Consider the following 27,509-nt stretch of genomic DNA (forward strand, 5'->3'; position numbering starts at 1 on the left):
TACTGTTATTAATGTGTTATGGAGTACTGGGTAACAGAGGAAGAGGAACTGAAGAAACCAAAACAAATGGCTTCCAAGTATGATTTCATTAATCTTGGAAAACATGAGGCAGTACATAGTGTGGTCTAATTGTTTATTACTGAAGTTGGCTTGAAAAATCTTATTCTCACTTAACTTCATTATTATAGATAGACATCTTGGGGTGGGTGACCTTTTTTAAAAAGTTTCCTTTGAATATATTATAAAGGTTTTTGATGACCCAAAAAATATAATACCAGATAAAAGTCATTGTATAAGTCAAATCAAATCAACATAGGGAAAAACAAAGATCCTTTAGGAGTTCTGGCATACTAATGAAAAGCGAATTGGCTTTTGGTAACGTTTAAAACACATGTTAATTAGTAGTCCAATAAAAATCTTAAATGCTATGCAAACAGTGGTAATCCTGATATTTTGTTTATGGCTTATGACAGAAAACAGTTAATTTTTTAAAAATTTCGATATCCTATTTATGGACAGTAAGCTATAACCCATGTCATCAACTTCCTACTGGTATGAACTAAGGTTCATAGCTTAAACTGAGTATGGAATAGGGAAAAAAAAAGGCTAAGTAAAATAACTGATTTCTTTCATACAAAGCATGAGTGTAGATGTAATAAATACATCTAAACTTGTCATGGTGAATTAAATCAGCTCTTAGGCAAAGAGACAGAATATTAGGCTGGAATGGTTTCTTTCTAATTTTTATATACTAAAAATCTGAAATGTATTTTTTACTTGATTAAAAATTAAATTATGTTTCATTTTTGCAGAGCTCTTTCCTTTAGCATTTCATTTAACAACAGCCAGGTTGGAGTGAAGCCAGTAATCAAACACTGCAGACTCTGGAAATCCTCTTGGTTTTTTAAACTTTTAATGGAGCCTGAGAAAAGCACCATTTTAGGGAGTGGGTGTCTTTCTCTTTGTGATGACTCACATCATCCAGCACTCATTTATTTATTTTTAAGTCATTCCACAAATATGTGGGGGCACTTTTCTAAGAAGGGACCATAGGAAATGCAAAATCATGTGGCCTTTATCCTCAGGAACTTCACAGACACCGGCCACCCCAACATAAGCATTCATCTAACTCTAGTTTAATGATCAGTAACCTCACAAATTAAATCTTCTTTCCCCTTCTCCCTGAAACAAATTTCAAGAGTATATTTTCAAGACAATATGAGATCAGCCTACTGACTCAAAGGCTCCTACTTTTAGGAGAAACTAAAGAAGACATAATAATGAAGAAATCTTTGGGCTTTAAGAAACAAAATAGGGCTGGGGATTTAGCTCAGTGGTTACACCACCTGTCTTCAAAGTGGAAGGACCCGAGTTTGATCCCCCGTACCAAAAAAAAAAGAAACAAACAAAACAGTAAACTTGTTTGGCTTTATTGGGGGAAGAAGAACACAGAAGGGATTATGAAAGGTCAAGATCAATGGGACTATTTAGATACGCTTTTAGAAAGGCCAGAACATACTTATGCCCTTTAGCAATAAATAAAATTATTAGAAAAATCAATAAAAGTACATAAAAACTCGACATTATCATCAACCAATAGAATTTAACAGATAGTTTTAGAATATTCCATACAACAAGCACAGAATACTTTTTTTTTTTTTGAGATGGGACCTCACTATGTACTCCAGGCTGGCCTCAAACTCATCCTAGACTGCACCTTACTCTGTCCTTGAATTTGTGATTTTCCTGCTCCAGCTTTCCAAGTTCTAGGATTAAAGGCATGTGCCACCACTTCTGGCCTCAGAACATGTATTTTTTTCAAGCACTCTTGGAATATTCATCAAGACACATATTTTGGATCATAAACCAAATCGCAACATATTTAGAATCAGAGCATGATCTTTGACCACAATGGAATCAAACTGGAGCTCCATAAGTAAAAGGTAATAAGAAAAAAATCTCCCAACACTTGGAAACACTCCAACCCATGGGTCAAAAATGAAATCTCAAAGGACATAAAGAATACTTAGAACTGAAGGAAAATGAAAATACAATATATCAAGATTCACAGAATGAAGCTAAAGAAGTGCTGCTGGAAATTTATTAACACTGAATCCTTACATTAGAAAAGAGGAAGATCTTAAATCAGTAAGTTCTTACGTTAAGAAACAAAAAAAGAGCAGAAGAAATGAACCCAAAGCAATAAGAAGAAAGAAAATAACTAAAATAAATGAAACAAAAAAGCTGATTCTCTAAAACAACCAAGACAGCTGGTATCTTTAGCAAGAGAGATAAATATAAAGTTGCCAATACCAGTAGTAAAACAGGATATAACTATAGACCCTGAAACTGTAGAAAAGGATAATAAAGGCATACCAAAAATAACTTTCCATACTCAAAATTTGACAGCTTAGATGAAAGAGAAAAATTCTAAAAACACAAACTATTAGAATTCATCCAATATGAGATTAATAATCTGAATAATTTTATGACTGCTAAAGACATTTAATCCTTAACTTTAGTGTGCTCATTTTCTGAAAAAGAAATCTCTAAGAGAGTTTCACTGAAGAATTTTACCAAACATTTAAAGGAGTGTTAAAATCAATTATTAGTCATCTCTTCCAGAAAATGAAGAGTAGGAAACACTTCCCAACTTGTTTTATGAGGCAAGCACTACCTCAATATCAAAACCTGATAAAGACAATCTGAAAAAGAAAGCTAAAGACCAATATTCCTCATGAATGCCATCATAAAATTCCTCAACAAATTACTAGTAAATCAAATTCATTAATACATAAAAAAAATTATACACCACAACTAGGTGGGATTTATTTTAGGAATGGAACACTTTCAATATCTGAAATCCACATAAACATGGTAAAGATGAAACATATCAGTTGGGTGCGTGGTACACACCTGCAGTCACAGCACTTGGAGGCTGAGGCAGGAGGATTGCTGTGAGTTCGAGGCCAGCCTGGGCTACATAGTGAGTTCAAGGTTAGCCTGAACAACATAGCAAAACCCTATCTAAAAAAAAAAAAAAGGCCAAAAAAGATGAATAAGATCATGATGCATTAGTTGATGCCACAAAAGCATTTGAAACTGTGGTATACTACTCTTGAGAACCTTTACTCTATTTGAGTGTGTACTTTTACACTTCTGTCTAAAAAAAATCTCTTTATGGAGAACTACAGGCCAATCTCCCTAATAAACATATATCCAAAAATCCTCAACAAGATTCTGGCAAACAGAATACAGAGGGTCATCAAGAAGGTCATACACCCTGACCAAGTTGGATTTATCCCAAGGATGCAAGGATGGTTCAACATTCATAAATCAATAAATGTAATACACTATATTAACAGAGTCAAGGACAAAACTATATGATCATCTCAATAGATGCAGAAAAGGCATTCAACAAAATCCAACACCCATTCATGATAAAAACCCTACAGAAAATTGGAATGGAAGGTCTTTATCTTAATCTGATTAAGGCTATCTATGAAAAACCAATAGCCAACATCATACTAAATGGTCAAAGACTGAAAACTTCCACGCTAAAATCAGGAACAACACAAGGATGCCCACTATCACCACTCCCGTTCAATATAGTTCTGGAAACATTAGCCACAGCAATTAGAAAAGAGAAAGAAATAAAAGGAATACAGATAGGAAAGGAAGAAGTTAAACTGCCATTATTTGCTGATGATATGATACTTTACATAGAAGACCCAAAAAACTCCACCAAAAGATTTCTAGACTTAATTGACAGATTCAGTAGAGTAGCTGGATACAAGGTCAACACTCAAAAAACAATAGCCTTGTTATATACAAATAGCAGACTCACTGAAAGAGAAACTAGGGCAATAATTCCTTTTACAATACCATCCAAAAAAATGAAATATCTAGGAATCAACCTATCAAAGGAAGCAAAAGACTTCTACACTGAAAACTACAGCACTCTAAAAAAGGAGATCGAGGAGGACATAAGAAAATGGAAAGACATCCCTTGCTCCTGGGTAGGAAGACCCAATATAGTGAAAATGGCCATACTTTCAAAACTACTATATAGATTTAATGCAATGCCGAGTGAAATTCCAACAATACACTTCACGGAACTAGAGAAAACAATCCAAAAATTTATTTGGAACCAGAAGAGACCTAGAATAGCAAAAGCAATTCTAGGCAACAGAGACATGGCTGGGGGTATCAGAATTCCCAACTTGAAACTATATTACAAAGCTACTGTGATAAAAACAGCATGGTACTGGCAAAGAAACAGACCCGAGGATCAGTGGAATAGATTAGAAGATGCAGAAACAACGTCAGACATACTCAGCCACCTCATCTTTGACAAAGGAGCCAACCACCCTCACTGAAGGAAAGACAGTCTATTTAATAAATGGTGTTGGAAAAACTGGATTTCAGCCTGCCAAAGATTAAAACTAGACCCATACCTATCATTGTGCACTAAACTAAGATCGAAGTGGATTAAAGATCTAAATATTAAGACAGAAGCACTAAACTTGCTGGACGATAAGTTAGATAGAACTCTTGAAGACACTGGCATAGGACAAGACTTCATGAACAAAACCTCAGTAGCAAGGAAACTAATACAAAGAATCAACAACTGGGATCTCATCTTATTTAAAAGCTTCTGCAGAGCAAGAGAAACCACCAACAGAGCTAAAAGATAACCTACAATGTGGGAATAAATTTTTAGCAGCTGTATCTCAGACAAAGAACTACTATCTAGAATATATAAAGAACTGAAAAAATCAGACTCCCCAAATTCAAAAGCCTAATTCAAAAATGGGCATCTGAAATGAACAGACATTTCTCAGACAAAGAAGTAAAAGCAGCAAATAAATATATGAAAAAATGTTCAACATCACTGGTCATTTGAGAGATGCAGACGTAAACAACACTGAAATTCTACCTCACCCCAGAAAGAATGGCTGCTATCAAGAAATCAACCAATAACAAATGCTGGCAGGGGTGTGGGGAGAAAGGAACCCTTCTCCATTGTTGGTGGGAGTGCAGATTGGTGCAACCACTGTGGAAATCAATATGGAGATACCTCAAAGAACTAGGGCTAGAGGTCCCATTTGACCCAGCTATTCTCCTGCTGGGGATCTTCCCCAAAGAATTAAAAGAATCATACCACAGTGATATATGTGCACCCATGTTTATAGCGGCACAGTTTGTAATAGCTAAAACTTGGAAACAGCCCAACTGCCCATTAACTGGAAATTGGATAAAAAGATGTGATTTTGTTATAAAATGGAGTACTACTCAGCCATAAAGAATGACAAACTAGAGACACATAGCTAAATGGATGCATATTGAGGCCATACTCATAAGTGAAATAAATAGGACACACAGGTGTAAATACTGAATAGTTTCTCTAGTGTGAGAAACTGAAAGTGTAAATAAGAATTAAAATGATTAAAATGAATAACTGATAATCTGAAATAGGAAGAAAAGGTCCAAAGGGGTAGGGGTGGTGGGAGGGGAAGGGGAAAGGAAAGGGGGGAAAGGAAAAATTATGAGAAAAGAAAAAAATGGAAACAAAGTCTATGTGAATAGGGAAGGGTGGAGGGGGTGAAGGGCGCACAGGTAATGAGGAAAAAAATAAGAACCAAGATGCATCATGTAGAGGTACAAGCACCCAATGATAAATGTAAATATTGTATACCTAAAAAGTACGAATAAAAGAATTTAAGGAAAAAAATCTCTTTATGCCTCTTTTAAAAAACTGCATTTTACAAAATTCAACACTCATTCATAATTTTCAAAAACCTCAGCAAATTAAGAATAGAAGGTATGATGGTTAATTTTATATTTGATCTTGATTGAGCAATGGCATATTCAGACATTTGGTTAAATATTTTTTTAAGCATGTCTGTGATAGTGCTTCTGGAGGAGATTAGCATTTTAATTGGTAGAGTGGGTAAAGTAGAGTGCCCTTCCTAATCCAGGGGGACTTCATTCATCCAATCACTTGAAGACCTCAATTTAATAGGACCCCACTCCTCAAAAGAAAAAACAGTAAGAAGGAATTGCTCTGCCTAACAAGTTGAGCTGGAACATCAGTCTCTTCGTGCATTTGCACTTAAACTGAAAAACTGGTTCTTCTTGACTCAAGACTGCCAGCTTTTGGATTGGAACTTAAGCAGTCAGCTCTCTTGAGTCTAACCTGCTGATCACAGATCTTAAAACTTCTTATCCTTCATAATTATGGAAGCCAATTCGTTAAATCAAATCAATCTGTATTTGTGTGCACGCATGCGCCTTAGTCTCTGGGCCTCCACTGGTTCTGTTTCTCTGGAGAACCCTCACTAATATGGAAGGAAACCTATACAGTAAACCTACAGATTAACATCATACTTAACAGTTAAACAATTAATAATCTTTTCCTAAAACTGGGAACAAGGCAAAGATGTCTGCTCACATCATTCTAACATCTCCCACCCCCTCACTTCCATACTGGGGACTAAACCCAAGGCTATATCCCCAACCGTTTTTAAATATTTTATTTTGACATAAGGTCTCACTGAGTTTCTAAGTTACCAAGGCTGTGCACAGATTGTCTATGCAGAATATTCCAGAGATTCTATTTAAAAAGCTCCTAGATTTATTGTGTATACACATATATACACGTGAATGCATATAAAAATAGTGAAAACTGAGTTAATTCCACAGTGTGATTAACAGGATTTTACTAATATTGATTTTTCTGACTTTGATATTGTACTATCATTAAATAACAAGTCACCAGAAGGGGAAACAGGTACTAAGGACCTTATGTACTATCTTTGCAAGTTCTTGAGTCCTATATCTCAAATTTTTAAAATGCTAAAAAATTTAAAAAATATGTATGCAAATCTTTTTAAGAAAATCTTGACAATCACAGTAAGTTAAAAGTAACCCAATGTAGGCTGCAGAGATAGAAGTGTTATTTCTGATTTAAACAGAATCGCTTTTCTGGATTTGCTAGATTGCTCTGTCTACCTGGATTTCATGTCTACCTGTTGTTTCTTCACTCCATTTTCTTTGAAGCTTAATGCAAGCTTTTTGGAGACATGAGCTGTATTTTATTCACCCTTTTCAGTGCCTGCAGCACTATAGATATTTTAAAGAAAAATCCTAGTAACAGCATATTAGCCAATTCTGGCAGCACTGAATATATTTCTGAAGAGAGCTGGAGTTGTGTTATAGTGACTAGCTATGTGAACTTGATTAGTCAGACCTCTCTAAATTGTGAATTCCTCATGGATAAAATAGAGGTGAAGATAGCACTGTATCAGAGCACTGTTAGAGGAGAGTTAAATAAGTTAACATTTGTGCAATACTCAGAATACTTGACACACAGGACAAGTTCAATAAATGTTATTTTCCTGAGAGACTTAAAAATATGACTTTTAGGTGGATCCCCCATATGAATTAAAATGATAATTAACAAAATGTTAAGTGGTCCTATCCTTTAACTTCTTACTGAATTTCAATAAAAAGAAGTCTTCCTATGAGAATAGAGAAAAACGCTGATTAAGCCATCTTAACTGTGCCTGTAATTTTTAGCCTTATACTACATTGAGGTCTTAAACTTCCTTAATTTCTAGTAACAATATTATATGTAAAATGCCAATTAATAAAGGCAAAGCCAAAAGATTTCAATTTCATGTGCCCTCTGTGACTCTCTTGCTTAACTGACTTATTAACCTTTCACTCTTTACTGATTTTTTGTTTTATTTTTAGTGCCAGGGATCAAACCCAGGGGTTTGTGCATGCTAGGTAAGTGCTCTTAACGTTGAGCTATACTCCCAGCTCTTCATTTTCTTAAAATAACCACTTTCTATTCTCTAACTGGATGACTCTTATTCATGTTTGCTTAAATTTCAATGTCATCTCTACCTTGAAGCCTGACCCATATCCTCAAACAGAATCTACGCCTCATGAACCAGTCACTGCTCAAAGGTCCTTTCTCTAAAATGTCATTAATATTGAGTTTGGGGATTAAGTCTCCAACATATGAAAACTGGGACACATTCAAACCACAGAAGTGTCTATGAACTTCCTATAGGCAGACAAGTTAAGATTCTATGCAATTGGTGATGAGAGGTTGGATGGCACAGTGGCAGCAAAGATGGACAGAAGCAGACAGACTGGAGGATAAATTTTGAAGACATGGTTGTCAGGGCTTGCTATTGAACACAGGGACTAAGGTATCACAGAGACAAATCCTGGATAAATCCTGGGTATCTGATGTGAACAAATTTATCAAGATGGGGAAGGGGAGGAAATTATCTCCTATCTTGGGCCAAGTAAGTTTCAGATGCCTATTTGTTATCCAAGTGGAAAATCAGCACAGGGCAGGCATCTGATAAATACTTTTAATATCTATCACTCTGAGGATAATAAACTCACTTACAAATCAAACATGTAATAGAGCATTCAAAATCTGACTCTACCTTCTTCCAAGGTTACAGAGAGACAAACATAAAGAAAGCCATTGAAATAATCAGGTATCTCAATCCATTTAATGAAATACATCATTTTTGGCTGTTTTCTGATGCTCTCTGACCCACATTTTTAATAAAAGAATGTTGAATGTTATTTCAGAAGCTTCAGACAAATGCTGCCAATTCAAGGACTTGCTCCACTTTTCTAGGCCAAGCCACAAACTGGTGTCGTTGAGTGTCAAGAAAGAAGTGAGCAAGGATTCACTAAGTCACTTTTACTCAAAGATGTTAAATGTTGCACATAAACTTCTGGAAACCAAATGCTTTGATGCTTTTGGCAATGACATACATTTTAATCTACTTTATCTACTTCATATTTACAAAGAAATAATTTATACACAGTAAAATTTAGCCTTTTTAGGTGTGAGTTTCAACAAACACAGTCAAATAACAAGATACAGAACCAGTTCCTTACCCTCAAAACTTTTTAAAAGTCCTTCTGCAGTCAGTTCCTCTCCCACTCACACAGCCTGGTAACAAATGATTTTTGTTTGTTTGTTTCTTTTGGTATTGGGGATCGAACTCAGGCACTTGCGCTTGCGAGGCAGGTGCAGTGCCACTGAGCTAAATCCCCAGCCCACACAACTGATTTATTTTTGATCCACTGTTTTTTGTTTTGTTTTTTAATTCAAGCATAGTCCTATGAATTTGTGATGTTTTTGCTGTTGTTGTTGTTGTTTTTGGTACCAGAGATCGAACTCACAACCTTGTGCTTGCGAGGCAGGTGCAGTGCCACTGAGCTAAATCCCTGGCCCTGAATTTGTGATTTTTATTCACAGATGGGTAGTAAAGTCCTATAAAAATAAAATTTCTTTAAAAATATTATGTGTGAAATATTAGCACTACTTAAAAAGTAATGACTTTTTCAGAGAAGAAATCAATAAGGTGTGATCAAAATATATAGTGAATGTTTAAATTTTAAAAATTTATTACAGTAAAAGACACATTGCCATAAGTCCTTCTAAAATCACTCCCCCTCACTTTGAACATACTTATTCCATCATTCTTGCCACTTTCTGAAGCAGTTCTTAGAAGTCTTAGATGTCTTTACAAGCTATGATCAAAAAATATGCTGAATGCTGCCATTACATGCCATCCAATGGGAAGGCAGGTTTGTAAAAACATTATGGTGTGTCCTCATCTACCTTATTCACTGTATGACTTCTGGCTCTTCCCCAAAGTCAAAATGACCATGAAAGGTAATCCTCCTGTTCAATGGATTCAGGACATTGAGGCACCCACAACAGCAGAACTAAAGACATTCATGAAAGAAGACTTCCAGAATTCCTTTAGAAAGTGGCAAGAATGACAGGATAAATATTTTTGAAGTGAAGAGAAGTATTTTGAGTGAGATTAATGGCAATGTGTCTTTCACTACAATAAATTTTTAAACATTAAACTTTTATCCCTATTTTTTATCATATCTAATATTCCAATTGTTAAGGAGTAAACTGAGTTCTCCAAATCAGGGTTTATAATTTTTCTCTAAGAAAAGGTTTTCATTTAATTGCTTGAACAAAACCAGTATGACTTTTAATATGTACACTCAAGTAATGAATTTATACATTTTCCTCAAAATAATAGGTTTTAGGTTACTATCTCATTCAAAGAGTCAGTTAAGAGATAAAACAGCACATTTTCTTGCAATGATTTTTACATATGATTTTCTATAATAGGAAACTGGTAATTTAAATTCAATTAATTTCCCAAGACAATTTCATCTACAGAATCTTGTAATACCTCTTTAATAATTTTTAACACTACTCACACTCAGTTTTATCTATTTTGAATTTTAAAAATCTTTTATTTTGACAAATATATTTGACTTTTAATTTAAAAATCTACATTATTATTAAAGTAGGATAGCCTGTTATATCTACTTTAAAACCAGACACTTAACTGGGATGTTTGCTGGAATATATTCTCATTTGTACTATTATTTATAGGTAATGTGTTTAGATACTCAAAAAATAATTTATTAATTGATTATTAATTGTTCTGAATGAATGAACACATCTTTCAAGGTGAGAGCTAGAAATAGCAGCATATAAATCAGCATCTAAGGTATTGAGCTTAGGAATCAGAAAGATTTAGGTTTTGTTTCTTTTTTGTATTTATTGGTTTAAACTCTGAGCAAATCACTTCATGTCTTAGAATCTCAATTTCTTCATTCATTAAATGTGAATGGCAGTACTACCTATTTTATGCAACATTAATGCAAAGTGCTTAGTATAAGGTCTAGCAGATGTAAGTCCTCAACAGATGTTAGCTATTATGTACCAGATGGAATTTTTATTTCAAAATCTTTAAAATATTCTATTATTCAGTGTGGCAGACTGCCCCATTGATTATGCCCAAAGCAGGCTGAAAAGAGTTAACCCTGCAATTAGCTTATTTTAAGAAGTGAGTTTGACCAAGGCGTGTGATTTAACACACAGCCGAGGTCAATTCCATTCCCAGCCTAACACAAGAATGCTTTGTCTCTTCCTTTACAAGCCTTTTCTGCATCAGCAAAGTATCCCTAGTAACTACACATAGTCCCTTCATGTGGTCCCCTCACCCCAACCTAACAATGATTGTGTCACCAATAAATATCAACAGTTCTGGCCATTCAGTTCCTTTGCTTGCTCAAGCACTGGTCATCCCAGTTCCCCATCTCTATCTCTTTAATTCTATCTCTAAGTTTCTCTTCTCACTATGCATAGTAGCACTGAGCAGGAGATGGGCATCCGCTGCAGGGGTCTCTGATAATTCAGAACTTACGTTTGGAACAGTAAGGAGAGTGTCTTTATTTACATTTTATGTATGATGAAGAAGAAACAGATATGGTTGAATGGATCAACAAACATTAACTCAGGTGCATACAGCTAAAGAGAAGTGAAAAGCACTTGGCTGTTCAAAGAACTCCAGCAATTTAAACTCTCATGCTGCTATTCTAAGAGCAGGCTTTTCTTTCATGTTTTAAAGAAGTAAAGAAGGAATGGTACTTTGTGATGAAAAGGAAGGATGATTTTTAGTCTGTTTTGGCTGCCTTCAACTGGATGCTTATAAACAACAAATACTCTTTTCTCACAGTTCTGAGGCCTTAGAAGTCCAGGATCAAGGTACTAGTGATTCATTTTCTCTTGAAGGCCTGCTTCCTCAAAGACAGCCTTCTTTGCACTGTAATCTTACATGGTGGAAGGTGTGAGGGAACTTCCTGGGGTTTCTTTTATGATACTAATCTCATTCATGAGGGCTCTGCACCAGACCTTATCATGTCTCAAAGGCCCCACCTCCTGTGCTATTCTCTTGAGGGCTAGGATTTCAACATATGAATTTTGTGGACACATGTACACTCAGCCCTTTATGGATGAGAATAGGAGAGATCTGCATGTTGTAGTTTTTCTTTCAATGCAGTGAAACATCTCTTAACCATCAATTTTCTTCTCTGTAAAGGGGAATTATCACTAAATAGGAACTCAGCTTCAGCTGGGAAGCTATCCACATGATAATGTTCAGATTTGATATAAATTTTTTTTTTTTTGAGACAGGGTCTTGCTATGTATGCAGTTCAGGCTGGCCTTGAACTCACTATGTAGTTCAGGCAGGCCTCAAACTTGTGGTGATACTCCTGCCTCAGCCTGCCAAGTGCTGGGATTACAGGCGTGCACCACCAGGCCAGGCTGATATAACTTTAAGATGGGATAAGTAATTTACATTTATCCCCCATTTTCTTTTATTTCTTAGAAACATAATCTTTTTCTCTTCTACATTTTACCAGCAAATTTATGGTGCTCATAAAATTTTAGGCTAAGGAGGAAACTGAGAGAATATCGAGCCCAACTCTTTTAAGATAAAGAATAAAGCTCAGAAAGGAACTAACTAAAATAAAAACCAAAGTGAGGACTGGAGCTGGGACTCAGCAGTAAAACACTTGCCTAGCACGTGTGAGGCTCTTAATTAATCTCCAGCACCAAAAAAAAAAAAAAAAAAAAAAAAATGGCCAAAGTGTACCTGGAATCAAATGTTCCATCCCCAGGAAATGTCCTACTATGGAGGTATCAAAAACTTAGGCCAGGCAGACCTCACCTGCATCCACAACAAATAGCAGGCATCAGGCCATGTCCTTCTGAGCTTCAACACCTACAGTCTAATGTCACTGAACTCAAGCTAGCTGTTGCCAGTAGAATGACCACAGATTTCTAGTGAGGGTAAATGTAAACCTAAAATTTCCAGTTTCAGTCTTAAAATTGTATTTCCTTTCCCATTTATCACTTAAGTTTTAGAAGAGAACAAATTAAACCTTTCAAAATAATCCTTAAGGGGAACATTTGAATTCTATACACTAAAAAAATGTGGTTCGAGATTATGAGATAAACTTTGACAAAACTGGCACCGGGAAGGAAGCTCCCTTGCTGCCACCCCAAGCTTCTAGGGCAGAGAAGCTGAGCCGGTCCCAGCCCCCAGAAGGAAGCTCCCCAGCCGCCATCCCAAGCTCCTAGGGCAGAGAAGCCGAGCCTGTCCCAGCACCCGAAAGGAAGCTCCCCAGCCACCACCCCAAGCTCCTAGGGCAGAGAAGCTGAGCCGGTCCCAGCACCCAGAAGGAAGCTCCCCCGCTGCCATCCCAAGCTCCTAGGGTAGAGAAGGTGAGCTGCACGGGTGCCAGAAGCACCCCCCCACACCCACGGAAATGAGAAGACACATAAACAAGCCTCAAAAACAGACTTCTGGATCACCTACAGCAACCCCAAAGGGAAACGAGATGGAACACTCTGATACTCAACTACCTGGACTCTCTGAACTGGAAACTTTGATAAAACTTTAAAAAGAGATATATGCAAAATTAATTTATGGTGACAGAAATCAGAATAATGGTTGCTTGAGGGAAGGGCTTGACTGGGAAAGGGCAGGAGAAACCATTCTGGGATGACAGAAATGCTGTCTATCTTGTTAGGAATGTGGTCAAACTATACATTTACAATGTGTGCATTTCACTGTCTGTAATTGATATTTTAAAAAACAAACTCACGTAAAAAACTACTCACATAGAAATTCATCCAAAAGAGTGATCCAGCTGATGAAAGGCGAGGACCAAACCAATGGATATCTTTCAAAAGCATTGTAGCTAAATGCATTTCTGTTCAACTACTGTATTCAAGAAACTGAAGAGTTTCCTTTCAGGCTATGCCAGTTAGTGGATTCTACCTTCACCAGGAATAAGAGTATTATTTTAAAACTTATACAATATTATGATAACATATCCATTGATTTGCATTGTCCAGTGAAGTACATTTGGAATTTAATAGAAATTTATTCTAAAGACAACAAGACAACTTAAAACTTTTATAGATAAGGAAAGTAAGGTTGAACACAGCGTACATTAAGTTTTCATATTTCTATTTTCTTTCTTTTTTTTTTTTTTTGCTACCAGGGATCAAACTCGGGTCCTTGCACTTGCAAGGCAGGCGGTGGAACCACTGAGCTAACTCCCTGGCCATGTTTCTATTTTCTGTACTAGTTTACTATGGTACCTTTTTTTTTTTGTAGCAGGGATTGAACTTAGGACCTTGCACTTGCGAGGCAGGCCAGCAGCACTATTGAGCTAAATCCCCAGCCCTGTACTAATTTACTATGAATACCAGAGTGTATATACATACATTCTGTCCACTTTATACCATATTTGGTAACAGTCTTCACAAAAACAAAGAAGGCTATTTAAAAGACTAAAGAATTAGTTATCTTCTGGTTGATGAGCACAAGATGTTGGCTGGGAACCAGGTGAACAGGCACAAAACTAGTCAAAGACACTTCTGCTAATGCTTATAAAACAAGTAGGAGAAAAGGGCAAATTTAGTGTTCAAGTTATAGAAAGAAAAGGACGGCAAAAATGTTCACCTCCTTCAGCAAAGTACATTTAAATGATAAATTTTAGCGAAGCTTAGTAAAAAGTCTAGTACACTGCCTGGCACACTGATAAATGGTAGCTATTTAAGAAAACAATAAATTCAGTTACTGTACTAATGAAAGATGCAGAGGAGAGTTACCATCCCTCTCCTTTGCAGTGGTCTTACCAGATCTGGCTTTACTTGGTGAATGAGGGGAAAGGAGAGCCACATGGAGTGCAATGTGGTGAGCACTGTGGAAAGCCAGGACTGCTGAACTTCACGGCTTCTTGGAATTCGGTGAATGTAGTATTTGTTATGCTAGACAGAAACAGCAGAAATCCAAATCAACTGGGTCGCTGATGCCAAAATTTAACACAGTTAACATTTGTAGAAAGAGAAAATGCTTTCTTATTTTTTTATTTTCATTTCACCCATTTTAAAATTAGAGTTTTGTTTTGTTTTGGTACTGGGGATTGAACTCAGGTCCTTGCGCTTGTGCAGCAGGCAGCAAAACCACTGAGCTAAATCCGTGGCCCCTTAAAATTAGAATTTTAAAATTTATTTTCATGCTTTATCTAACAGTCACATCACCGGGTTATGACAGAAAATTTCCTAAATATCACTTAAAAACATGCTAAAGTAGGTTTTGACAATAAGTTTCTATAAAATGTTATGGGAAAGGGCCGGGGATTTAGCTCAGTGGTTTCACCGCCTGCTGCGCAAGCACAAGGATCCGAGTTTGATCCCTGTACCAAAAAAAAAAAATGTTATGGAAAAGAGGTTAATATGCTGACACACAAATTGATCTTACAAATCAATACAAAGATGACATCACACCAAGATGTGCAAAGAAGATGGATATTTTCAAACAGAAGACAAATATCTAACAAACATGAAAAGATGGTTAACAATGAAGCACAAAAGAAAACAGTCATTTTTTTATCTACCCGATTAATGACTGTAGCTACTAGGTGTTGTTGGGGGTGTGGGGAAGTTTATATTCCCTAATCAAATACATTGGTACAATTTTTTGGAAGGGCAAACTGGAAGTACCTGTCAGAATTTTAAATTGTGTCTATCTTTGATCCAGTAGTTGTTTCTACAAATATATCCTGCAGATTAATCCACACATCTATCCACTGTATCACTCTATATATTTATAGAAATTGGAAACAGACTAAATATTCTCCAAGAAGCTTATACAACAAAATACATGGGGATATGTTAACATGACATACATCTTTATGAACTTATATAGAAAATATCACATTAAGTGAAACCTCTAAGTTATAGGACCGCATATTTAATATGATCCAGGGTCTATTAGCAAAAAACTCATGCATACTCATACACATGTTCTGTATATACAAATACATACATACATTAGTATTTGCAAGGAGAAAATCTGGAACAAAATGCCATAAATTATAAAGAAAATAGAGGATATTTTCATTTGGCATGCCATATACATCTGTTTGAAATTCACAAGAATATATTATTATTTTAATTAACAGAGAAACCAACACATTTTCCCAAAGTTCCAGGTGTATCAGTCATCTATTGCCTCCTCAAAATTTAGCAGCTTAAAATGACAAGTAGCTTTTGTTCCTCACAACTTTTGTGGATTAACAATCCAGGAGTGGCTTGGCTGGGTAACTCTGGATTGAATGTCTTACGAACTTGAAACCAAGTTGTGGTTAGAGCTACAAACAACTCAGGACGCGACTGAAGCTGGAAATCCATTTCCAACATTTCTTGCCCACATGTCTGGTAATTTAGTACTGGTAGTTTGCAGTGGCCTTAATTCTTTGCTACAAGGAACTTTCTACAGAGCTATGTGAATGCTCTCATTAACTTAGGAGGTAGAGCCTGGTTAAAGGCAGGTCACTGGGGGCATGAGCTGGAACGGTCTATCTCCTTGGTACCTCCCTCTCTCTACTTCCTGGCTGCCATGGGATGAACAACTGCCCTCTACCCAGGTCCTTCTACCATGCTACTTCTGCCTTGGAGCCAGCACAAACAGAATGAAACCATGAGCCAAAGTCAACCTCTCCTCTTTTAAGCTGTAAGTACTGGATATTTTTTCCCGATCAATGGAAAGTGACTAAGATATTTACCAATAATTTACCTTAATGAATCCAAAGGCTTAAGGTACTTAACAATGTACCAAAAACTAATACTGGGTCGTTTCCAAACTATAGAACATACAGGAGCAGTAACCAATCAGAGTTAAACTTTTTGAGGTCTGTGCATGCTTAATTTGTGGAGATTATTAATTGAAAACAAGCAGCAGGGCAAGTAGTACTACACAGCCAAAAATCTGTTCTTAGAAACCTCTCAAGTCAGAAATGTGTGATTAGGAAAGATGATGCATATAACATACTTATATAATATTCTCCTTTGGTGTCAATCAGGTTAATATTTCTGCATTAAGCTACTGTTATTCTCCAATTGCTATGAAATTTTATTTTTTTTCACAGAAGTGTTTTAAAAATATTTTTATTAATATCTACTCGTATTATATTAAATTTAAAAATAATCAAAAATTTTTGAAGTGATAAAAAATATGAATATTCACACTAAGGGGGATATTCACACTAAGGGGGATAAAACCAAAGTTTTGCTGTTAAATAGGCTTATAAAAAACTTAAGCTTTTTTTTCTAGTTTTTAGGCTTTCATATAAGGAACTGTGGACCTTTATTACAAAATATATTTGAATCTAATAAAATGTCATGTCACTATGATTATCATGATAAAAATAGCCCAGGAGGGTCTTATAAAAAGCTTGTGGATGTTACTTCCACCAAACCTTGTGGCCTGATCTCAAAATCTGAAATATTTTCTCTTTTTAAAAAAAGCATGGGTATCATGTTCCTTTAATTTTTTTTCTTAAAGCTGTGAGCATATAGCTTGGTAAAGAAGCAATATTTCTGGGTTATAGGTAAGCAGTGTCCCTCGAGAATCAAAGGTGATCATACTCACTCTGGTTCTTCTGATTTCATCTTAGCTCCAAGGAAGAAAACACTCAGGCTTGGAAAGGCAGGGGTGCTGACACAGACAGCTTTCCTAGCCCTGGATATGGAAGAAGACCCTGCAGACTCTTGGCCATATGGTGTCACCTTGTACAGGAGACACAAAGAGTCTACCACAAGAAGAGTCTACAAGCAGCCTGAATAAAACAAGAAAGTGGGTTTAGGGAGTCCCAAATCATTCTCAGAAGAACGGAGACTAGAGGAGGCATGTTCTAGATGGGAACTATGGGGCCTGCAAGTTACAAACAGGCATGAGGGTAAGATAAGATTAGTAACTGAAGTCTGATGAACTTTCTTTTAACTTCTGCATGCACCAGCCAAACATGAGGCTTTCAAGCCTCCAGACTAGATGCTTGGCTGGGAAGGGGTATCTTGGTTCCACCTGTGTGCTGGAGCTGACTGTGCCAATGATCACATGCCTACAGTGACCTACATGACCTACAGAGTTTGCAGAAGATGCCCCATTTACACTTACTGTCACAGGATAATGAACAGTGCCCTTCTGCTCTGAGGAGTGTTCTAGTTTACATAATAAAATATATGCTTGGGCCGGGGATTTAACTCAGTGGTTCCGCCGCCTGCCTCACAAGCGCAAGGTCCAGAGTTCAATCCCCGGTACCCCCCCCCGCCCCCCAAAAATGCATGCATATGCTTATCCACAAGGTTGGGCAATGAGAAGCTTTTTCCACATCAGAGGGAAGAATATTAATTCAGAACAGCCTGAAGCGTCAATGTATGGAAGAATCTTCATTGAGAACAAGGAGGACAGTTTCAATAATGGCTGGGACAAAGTCAATCTCAAAGTCCTAAGAGTGAGATAAACATGACTGGCAGGGGACAGGAAAGGCCATATGGTGTCACTCTCAGGCTTATTGTTCTGTACTAGGGAAGCCTCCTCCTTCAAATCCCATCCAAATCTCCCAAACATTATTATTTTTTAATAATAATTTTAGGTCTTGCAAGCACAAGGTCCCGAGTTCAATCCCCAGTACCAAAAAACAAAAACAATAATTTCAGGTAACTGCAAATCCTACCAAGAAAAGATCACTCTCTAAATCCAAGTCTCCCATAACTGTACTGATCAGTTCTCCTCAGAGGACCCTTTTCTGATACTTTTCCCATGCTGACAGAAGCAGGTCCAAGGTAACTGATGTCCTTCCTGTACTGCCTACAGGAAACACTGAGAGCCTGGCCACTGGAAAATCTGGAGAGATTTTTTATTTTACATAGTTTTAGAACATAATCCCATATACAAAGAAGTCAATGAGAAAAAATTATTAATAGAAGGCCTGTATTTTGGTCTTGACAAAAGTTCTTTTGAAGACAAGGGAATGGGACAGGGATTCCAAGAGCTACAATTTAGGTCTGAGTACAGCAATTAACCAATAAATCCCTGGGGGTTGTAGCATCTGGAGAAATTAAAATAAAGTACATTTTCATGGGCTTACAATTTTTGTTAGTCGGTACTTCTCACCTTGAAGGAACTGTTCCTGATCCTCTTTTATGTCCTGTAGTGGAATGCAGGACATAAAAAAATGCCCATCCATCATTTATCACCCCACCCCCCACTCACATACCTACTGTGTTATTCAGTAGTGGGCCACATGACCCAAGCATTGTCTTCTTATCCTAGATTCTTAGAGGGATCCAAGGAAAAAAGTTCTTCCTTTGAGCAATGCTATGGGCTGCTAAGCTGGTTTTCAATCCATTCTACCAAGGCTAAGAAATACATATACATATATATTCAATAGGCTTTCTGATAATAACTCCAAACGGAACTATCGTATTTGCCAGAAAAACATGCTACTCTTTCTGCATTTCCAGGTCAGAAATCAACAAATGGAAAAGTAGAATCTATCAAAGATTTCCTGCATAGAAATGAAGGCTTATATTGGGGCTGGCAGAGACAGGAAGAACATTAGCCCTATGTTTCTTTCTTTCAAAAACCTCTACACACATTTCATAGCTATCTACTTACTCTAAATGTTCCTGTTGTTTGTACTCAACAAACACTTGCCGCATAAATGCCTATCATTATAGCTTCTAGAAGTCCAGTCTATGGTGTGTTGGAGAATGGAGATGGGGAAGATGTTGGCTCTTAACTTCATATCTCAGGGTTGTAAGAGACCAACAAACTCAATCTTCTCACTTCACATGACAAAGCTGGACTTTCTCAATGTGACAGTGCCAGAATATGACTCAAATTCTTCCACATGCCTTGAAATTTGTGATTGAATCTTCTCTGCACCTCACCCAGCACCTAAGAAGGTGGATAAACTTCCTATGGAGTTCAGGCCTTAAATCCTATTGCTGTAATGCATAGCCAACTACCCATCCTGATTTGTGTCCTCATCTCTCTTGGTTTTTCAAGTCATCTATTCAATATTTTTACATTCTCAAACCCATAGAGCTTGTTGTCTCTTTTCTCAGATCTATGAGAATTGGGCTCCTTCCCTCCTCCTATCTCTCTGCCCTATGTGTCCTCTTCTACACTGTAGGTTTGGCTTATCAACCCTATCTACCACTGTTACCAATGACTCCCTCCCTCATCTCCTATGCTTTTCTGGAGAAAAACCACAATAGAAATATGGGACCTTAGCCGTATTAAGACTTTTCTATTGAATCTTAGGCCCCAAATTCCATCTGGCAAGTTCTGCTGTTTTCCTATTATCCCAGCCTGGTGACCAGCTGGGTCACATGCTGCTAGGAAGGATGTTTTATTTGTGGAGTCCTTTCTGTCCAGTTCAATGAGTATATCCTAAATATGTATATACCTTGTAACAAAATACAGTGTCTCTCATACAGTTACCCAAAGAAGGAAGACTTTCTCTCTCTGCCATACAGAAAATGTGTATCTTAGTGAAACATCCTAACTATCTGGGCTTCTTAATTAAGGAGGGCTAGAAGCCAGGTATTATAATATTCTATATGCCCAGAGGTCCTCCCCATGCTCCCTACACATACTTGATTGATGTATGTTAAAATATGTAGTGACAGGCTGGGGATTTAGCTCAGTGGTTCCACCACCTGCCTTGCAAGCAGAAGGTCCCGAGTTCAATCCCTGGTACCAAAAAAAACATTTTGGGCTGGGGATTTAGCTCAGTGGTTTTGCTGCCTGCTATCCAAGCGCAAGGACCCGAGTTCCATCCCTGAGAACCAAAAAAAAAAAGAAAAAAGATAGACCAGAAAAGCAGAATGCTGAAAAAAATTAAAAATTAAGTGGAGAAATGGATTTTTTGCAGGCTTCTAGTTTGTCTGAATTATGTGAAACACTGAGTTAAGTACTAATAGTATATGACAACTTTTACATTTCAAAGTATATTCCAGAATTACATCATTGCTAAAAGCCACAAACATATCTGGCTTTAGATTTGTGAAAACTAAATAGAGGTTTATGGTGAATTAGATGGAAATAATTCCACCAAAGAATCCAGATGGCATCATAAACCACAACAGAGCAGATTGAGTGGTCTATGAAGTCATTCTTTTTTGTTACCACACACTGAAATGTACAATACATTTATTATTTAATGAATGCCACATTATTGCAGAATCTTGGAAACAAGACAAAACTAAAATGGTAAAATTTCATTTAACCAAAAAGTTTCAGCTTTCTTTCACATATATTTTAAAAATATATATTGGATAGTTCAACCAATCATTCTGAAATCAAGATGATCAAAGTTTACCACAAAAAAATCCCTTATATGCATGTCCTTCAAGTATTTGGTAGATATTTATACTTCATGGTAGCTGATGACATGCCATGAAGTGACACACGCAAGGAAGCTGTTCCAGACTTAGTACAGCTGATAAGCAGCTCTGTCACCTTGAGTAAAACAACTCTTTTATTACTCAAACTCCCATTGTGAAACAAGAGGCCGGCCTCTGATCAAGGAGCCTCAATTAGCCACCAGGATCTCACAACTGGCTTTCAAGGCTGACTTGTCAAAGACAAACAAGGCTTACACTCTAGCCCCTCCCTGTGCCCTGTAGCCGCTCCTGCCCTCACCATAAGATGCTTCTTACCTGGTGGTTTCAGGATTCAAAAAAAAATAAAAAAGTAGTTTGTTTCTAAAAATATTACAGGATTCTTCTCCAAAAGATTTTTAAGCCCTTTATAATGAACATTTGTTACCTTCTTTCCAGCCTATTGACCCTTCTTTTTACAACACCCTGATTTCCTTTGAGCTACTCATTCATCTCACATCCTCTGCCAGATGGATTTAGTGTAGTTATCCCCTGTCTCCTTCACCCCCACCCTAGCTCCAAGAGTAGGTCTGGAATAGCTTAAGCAACACCGAGGCTTTGTGTTTTTTAAATGTATGCCAAATTGTTGAAAAACAATCATTCGGAAATCAGAATGACCATAATTTATCATAAAATATTAACCATTTCTAGCCATAATGATTGGGTGAATGATGTGAATGTAAGTGGAGAACATGAGGCAGAAAATATTTGCTGGGGCTTTTGGGAAGAGGAGGGTTAATCTCTCACAAGCTACAAGAGACCCACTTCTTCCTCAGGCAGTTTAGTACAAGGTAGCAAGACAAGTTTTTGCCGCCCCAATGCAAGAGCCTGGAGCTGCTGGAGGCAATACTAGAGTGAGTTCGTGGAGCTGCCAATGCAGAAGACAGGGAAAAGAGACTCTATCATTACTGAAATCTCTGGACAAGTAAATCATGTCTCACCAGAAACAAGACTAAATTTTTCTTGTTTTATAAGTTGACAATTTCCCTTTATTGTTCTCTATATTGCATTTGTTATGGTGCTGGATTTCAGAGCTGTACTCTTACGATGAGCACACACTGACTGGTTAATTCACTCATTAAATAGCCAATGAACATCTATCAGGTGATAGTAATTGGAGTACACAAAGGAAAATAGGATACCCTCAGGAACTCACTATGGTCTGGATAGGCAACAGAAAAAATAGTAATTGCAAAAGATTTCTCTCACCATTTCCTATTATTTACTTTTGATTTTGCTCTTATTTATATTTTGGTTTTCTCATTTAAGAGAAACCAAGATCTTTTGCAAATTGGAATGGGACTAAGAGATGGAAGAGGGAGGAGGAAGGGAAGGAGAAGGGGATGAAAAAGGAATTGAGATGTGTCATGTACATAAATCAACTCCCCCTGAGGCATGCAATCATTCTGTACTGCAAGCATGTACTAATAAAAACTGAGAAAAAAGAAAAACTGATAATTGCAACCAAAAAGAAAAACATGAGACATAATTATTAAATATAATATTAGCAATATATGAAACAACAAACTATACTTTGCTAAGTTAGGTTTCTTAGAAGAGATGTCTGATCTGACCATCAGGCATGGTGGGGAGGTGTCTTCAGACAAAAGCAGCAGCATATTCAGAGAAGAGAAGCATAAAAGAGTATGGAATATTGGGGAACTATATTTTGCTATGTAAGAAGCAAGGTAGAGAGCAGCAGAAATTGGAGTTGGAGAGGGAAAGCCTACAAATACACGTTAATGGGTATGTACTCAAATCTAAAGGCAGTGGGGAGCCACTGACAAATGTTTGAAAGGGAGAGTAAAGTGATCAAATCTGCTTCAAGAAACAACCTTCTGGCAACTGTAAGAATAGACAGAACGGATGGGAGCTCAACCAGAGGAGGAAAGGCAATGGGAAATCACTGAAACAGTCAGCAAAATGATGCTGAGGCACAAAGGTCAGCCGCAGCACTAAGGTGAAGGAATGGAAAGGGCATACAACAAGGAGGAAGAATTTAAGGAAGCTGGAGAGTTTAAGGCAATACTCTCAGGTTTCCAGGTGGGGTAATCATATCCTAGGGCAATGGCGGCAAACCTATGGCACAGGTGCTGCAGTGGGCTGTTTGTTATCACTGAAAGCTCTGAAAGGTTCTCTATCACTGCCCTAGGGAGAGAACAAAAAAGAGGAAACAGGCTGACTGTGTATCATTATTTATTGTGATATGATTTCAAGTATAATTTTGAATCAGTAAAATGTTCTCCAAGCACAAAATATATCAATGTTAGAAAATGACAAGTACTTTTCATATTGAAATGGGGCAGAGAGGGGTTTGACTTGGAACTGGGGCAACAGTTTGACCTAGCAGGTAGCCATAAAAAGCAAAACAACTGGGAATCTAGGAAGACAATACTCAGAATCTGGATTTTAGAGGCATAGCCTGGAGCAACAGCCTTACTCACCTTTGACAGCTCAGCCTTGAGGGCCAGTCATGGGATCATGGTGGCTAGCCCAGAGTTCTTGATCTCAGCCAAGTCTCTTTTGACAGTGGGACACTGAGGTCTAGACTGGCTGTGCCCAAGTTATCAGCGAGCCCCAATCTGAGAAGCTCCCTCAGTCACAAGGCACTTCCTCAGCCACCATGAGGTGAGTAGCCACCATATGCAAGGAAGGACAAGTGAACACCCATTGAGCTCTGTGCTTCCTTCACTTCCTTAACCTGGTTCAGCTCCTCAGTCATCCTCACTACGACTTGAAGTCAGTTGCCAGGCACAGCCTTGAACTTTTAGGGCTTGGGATTAGGCTGTACTTGGTGAGATTGTAACTACCAGGCTCCAGAAGTGTTTCCAAAGGGACCAAAGAGCTGCAGTCCATGCAAAAGGAAGGACACAGAGAATTCCCAAACAAGCCACACCCTGATTCTGTAACAAAAAAGAAGTGTGTTTATATTCACAATGTAAGTAACAAATTGAGTTATTTATTTCAGTCCAAATGTTGGTTATTAGAATGTCATTAATTTGCTTAAAAATAGAGAAAAACAATAATATATTACAAAATGTTACGGCTGCACGTTGTAAAATGCCTTAGTTCTAGAAACAGAAGAAATCATTACGGTTTATGGAGGAATTTGAGATTAAGCTATCTGAAATACTTCAGCAACCATGTCTAAATCTACCTGACACAGTATTTCAAAGATAACCATATATTCACTGAAACAGCCACATCAGAATTTCTAGTGCAAAAAAATTACATTTTCTTATTAAAATATTTCATTCATTTAGACTGGCTTTCTTCCAAATTATTTTCAGCTTTTATAACTGAATATAGCTCAAGTCTTCTAGAATAAGAAGGATGAATATATGTATGTCATATTCTAAAACTGTAGTTAAGTTAAAACATTAGTTATAATACATAGTTCACAAACTGAAACAATACCCCCAAACTGCTACTATATCGTTTACAAATATTTCTCTTAGAACTTCTTAGAAATTGAAGACAGACACCAAATGCATTAAATTTAGAGGACTCAGGAAATTGTGCACAGCCTCAGTCTACTACGTGAAGTTAGCACCCCCCCTTGTGGAAAGTAGTGGGCAGCAGTAAATGGAAGCCTGGCAGGTTAGTTTCAGAGGTTCTGACTGGGAAAGTCCTGAAGCCACCAAACTGTCAGTGATTCATACACAAACCAAAAATGCAACCCCCTTCCAAACAAAAACAAACTGAAAGAATTCCGATTTACTAAAATAACAGCAAAACGTTTATGCTTCCAAAATACAAGCAGACTAGCCTCAAAATATCGGTGACTGTGATGTCTGGTTACTTCTTTAGTAAACAAATATTTCATGTCAATAAGTTGTTACTTCCACTGGGGCTGTACTGTTCTGAATGCCATTTGGATATCCTAATGTGACTCCTTTTCTTGCTCTTTCTTTAGTTTTTGATATCTTTATCATTAGTTTTGAAATTGTAGATGACTTATCTTACTGTGGCTACAGGTTAACAGGGGTAAGGATAGTTGTTTTAGCTTGAAGGTCATGTCCTTCTAGTTCTGGGAATTTATCCACGTTCATCATTTTGCTTTGTTTGTTTTGAACTTTTCTCCTATTTCCTTGTTCTTTCTGGGTAATAGACGTCAATGTCCAGTTTAATTGCCTAACTTTCTTATTTTTCTCTATTGTTTTTACCCTTTTATGTTTTATATCAGAGTTCTTTAATGTAATCTTCCCAATCCTTCATGGACTTTTTTCTTTCCTGCAATCAAAATTTTAATACCCCAGTGTGTATCTGGGTTTTAAAAAATCTCATTCTTTTGTAAAGGTTATAATTGTCCTCTCATTTCTGTAAAGTAACTATTTGAAGCATCCACCCCCCTCACACACACACAGCCTGCATTGCCCTTTTCTCTGACTCCTTTTCTCAAAGTTCCTTTTGCTGATTGTACTTTTGGTTTCTCTACAGTACAGACATTCTCATATATCTGACAGTCTGCAGATGTTGGTTCAAACCAGTCATTTTTAAGGGGGGGGGGGAGAAAAGATTCCTCCCCACCCTACTGGGCAAGGTTTGAGGACAGTGAGTTGTCATAGCTGGTGACGGGGCTGGGGAAGGTCTGCACTGACACCTAGTCAGTGGAGGCCAGTATTGCTGCTAAAAGTCTGACAAAACACAGGACATTCCCCCACAACAAATTTATCTGGCTCAAAATGTCAACAGTGGTGAGACTGAGAAGTCCTGCTTCGTATTAATGAGTGAGGCATTAAGGGGCAGACTGGAAGCTCTATGTTACTGGGTAGGGCTTCTTAAAGAGTAAAAAATAGTCAGGACCTATGTGTTAGAATCCATTGTTCTGTTCTCTTTGGCAAGTCAGTTTCTTCAAAACTAATCTGCAACTTCCTGCCTGGAGGATATAAATATAGCATTCTGGAAACTGATACAGAAATGAACCCAAGTACTGATACATCTTGGGAGGACAGAGTAGGTATTCACTCTTCTGAAGCCTATTTTCAGGACAATATTTCACACCATTCTCAATTTGGCTTGGCATCTCCAAAGGCAAAACCTACTCAATTCAACCTCTCCAGGGTTAAAGCTCTGGTTTTCTACTGTGCAGGGGCACAGAGGCTGAGTGACTAACTGCTCTGTAGGTGAACTTCAACTAAGAGAGCTGTTTTTAGCCCCATCCTGTAAGCTGGGCTTCAGAGGTATCTAAACACCTGTAATATCTTTTATTCAAGAGCATTAGCACTGCTCAGTGGTGTTCTTATCAACTAAGGCTTAGGGTTTCCAGTGTTTTCTGTCCTTTCCTCTCCAACTGCATCAAAAACTTCTTGAGGCAAAGAAGCACTTTCTTTCCATACTTGTATTCTTCATAAAACTCAATATAAATTTGTATGCATAAATTGCCCAATCAGTGTCCACTTTTGGTTTTTAAGAAGGATTTTACTTTGGGATGAGCTGACAACCTATCTCAGACAAAGAACAGTATCTGAAACAAAATACCAGTACCACAACCTCAGTAGGCTATTTGGTGAAGAAAGCCTTTAAATTAGAACTTTTTCACTGGGTATAGTGATTCACATCTGCGATCCCATCTACTTGGGAGGCTGAAGCAGGAGGATCACAAATTCAAGATCAGCCCAGACAACTCAGAGACTCAGTCTCAAAATAAAATAATAATTAAAAAGCCAGGCTATAGCTCAGTGGTAAAGTCCTTATCTAGAATGTGCAAAGCCCTGGGATCAGCGCCAAGTACTGCAAAAACAAACAAGCAACAAAACTTTCTCCAGGTGGAAAAACTACTCCAATATACAAAAGCCTTTCCAAATTCAAGAAAAGAAAAGCCTAACAATAACACATGATGTCTTCCAGAAGAGAAATGGAGAAATCTTTCTCCATTCCCCTCCCTTTAATCTGTGACACTAGAAATCTCCCGCTATCTGCCATTCTGAAGTTCAATTCTCAACTGCCTCTACTGAGTCTAAAACTCAACGTTCAGCAGTGTGCTGCCACCTAGTGGTAACATAAAGGGATGACATCGACATGGACTAGGAAGGCTGCTAAGGAAAAGTACAGTAGAACAGCAGAAATTCAACACACTAAGAGACTTTCCAGGACCAGTTCTGGACTTATCTGGGGTGAGAAGAAAGGGAAAGTGAGATGGAGGAGAAAGAAAGGGGGAATGGAGAAGAAGGAGAGTGAGAGAAAACAAATGTGCTGGATTTAAGCACGTTTTGAATCAGTACAAGGAGAGCCTGGGAAGTCCCTTTGAGTCCCAGGAGTTTCTAGGTCCTCTAGCCACAACAGTGGCTGTTGATTGGTCTGGGTGGTATAAAACACCACAAAGGCATGCTCCACT

The 27,509-nt window shown here is 37.5% G+C and overlaps 1 protein-coding gene across 4 annotated transcripts in view; it reads right to left on the reverse strand.

Moving 5' to 3' along the window:
* Window positions 1-27,509, reverse strand: part of Alg14 (ALG14 UDP-N-acetylglucosaminyltransferase subunit) — a 110,901-nt gene that overhangs the window by 68,017 nt on the left and 15,375 nt on the right. For 3 of the 4 annotated variants that reach the window (XM_004841222.3, XM_087213167.1, XM_087213166.1), the window contains exon 3: window positions 14,576-14,707. The exons of the other annotated variant lie outside the window; for it this stretch is intronic. In XM_004841222.3, the coding sequence (XP_004841279.1) occupies window positions 14,576-14,707 (132 nt within the window). The remainder of the gene's footprint in view (window positions 1-14,575; window positions 14,708-27,509) is intronic. 4 annotated transcript variants of the gene reach the window in all.

This window comes from Heterocephalus glaber, unplaced genomic scaffold, assembly GCF_053883595.1.
Source record: "Heterocephalus glaber isolate CG9 unplaced genomic scaffold, H.glaber_assembly_v1.0 deba00001442, whole genome shotgun sequence".
NCBI lineage: Eukaryota > Metazoa > Chordata > Mammalia > Rodentia > Bathyergidae > Heterocephalus > Heterocephalus glaber.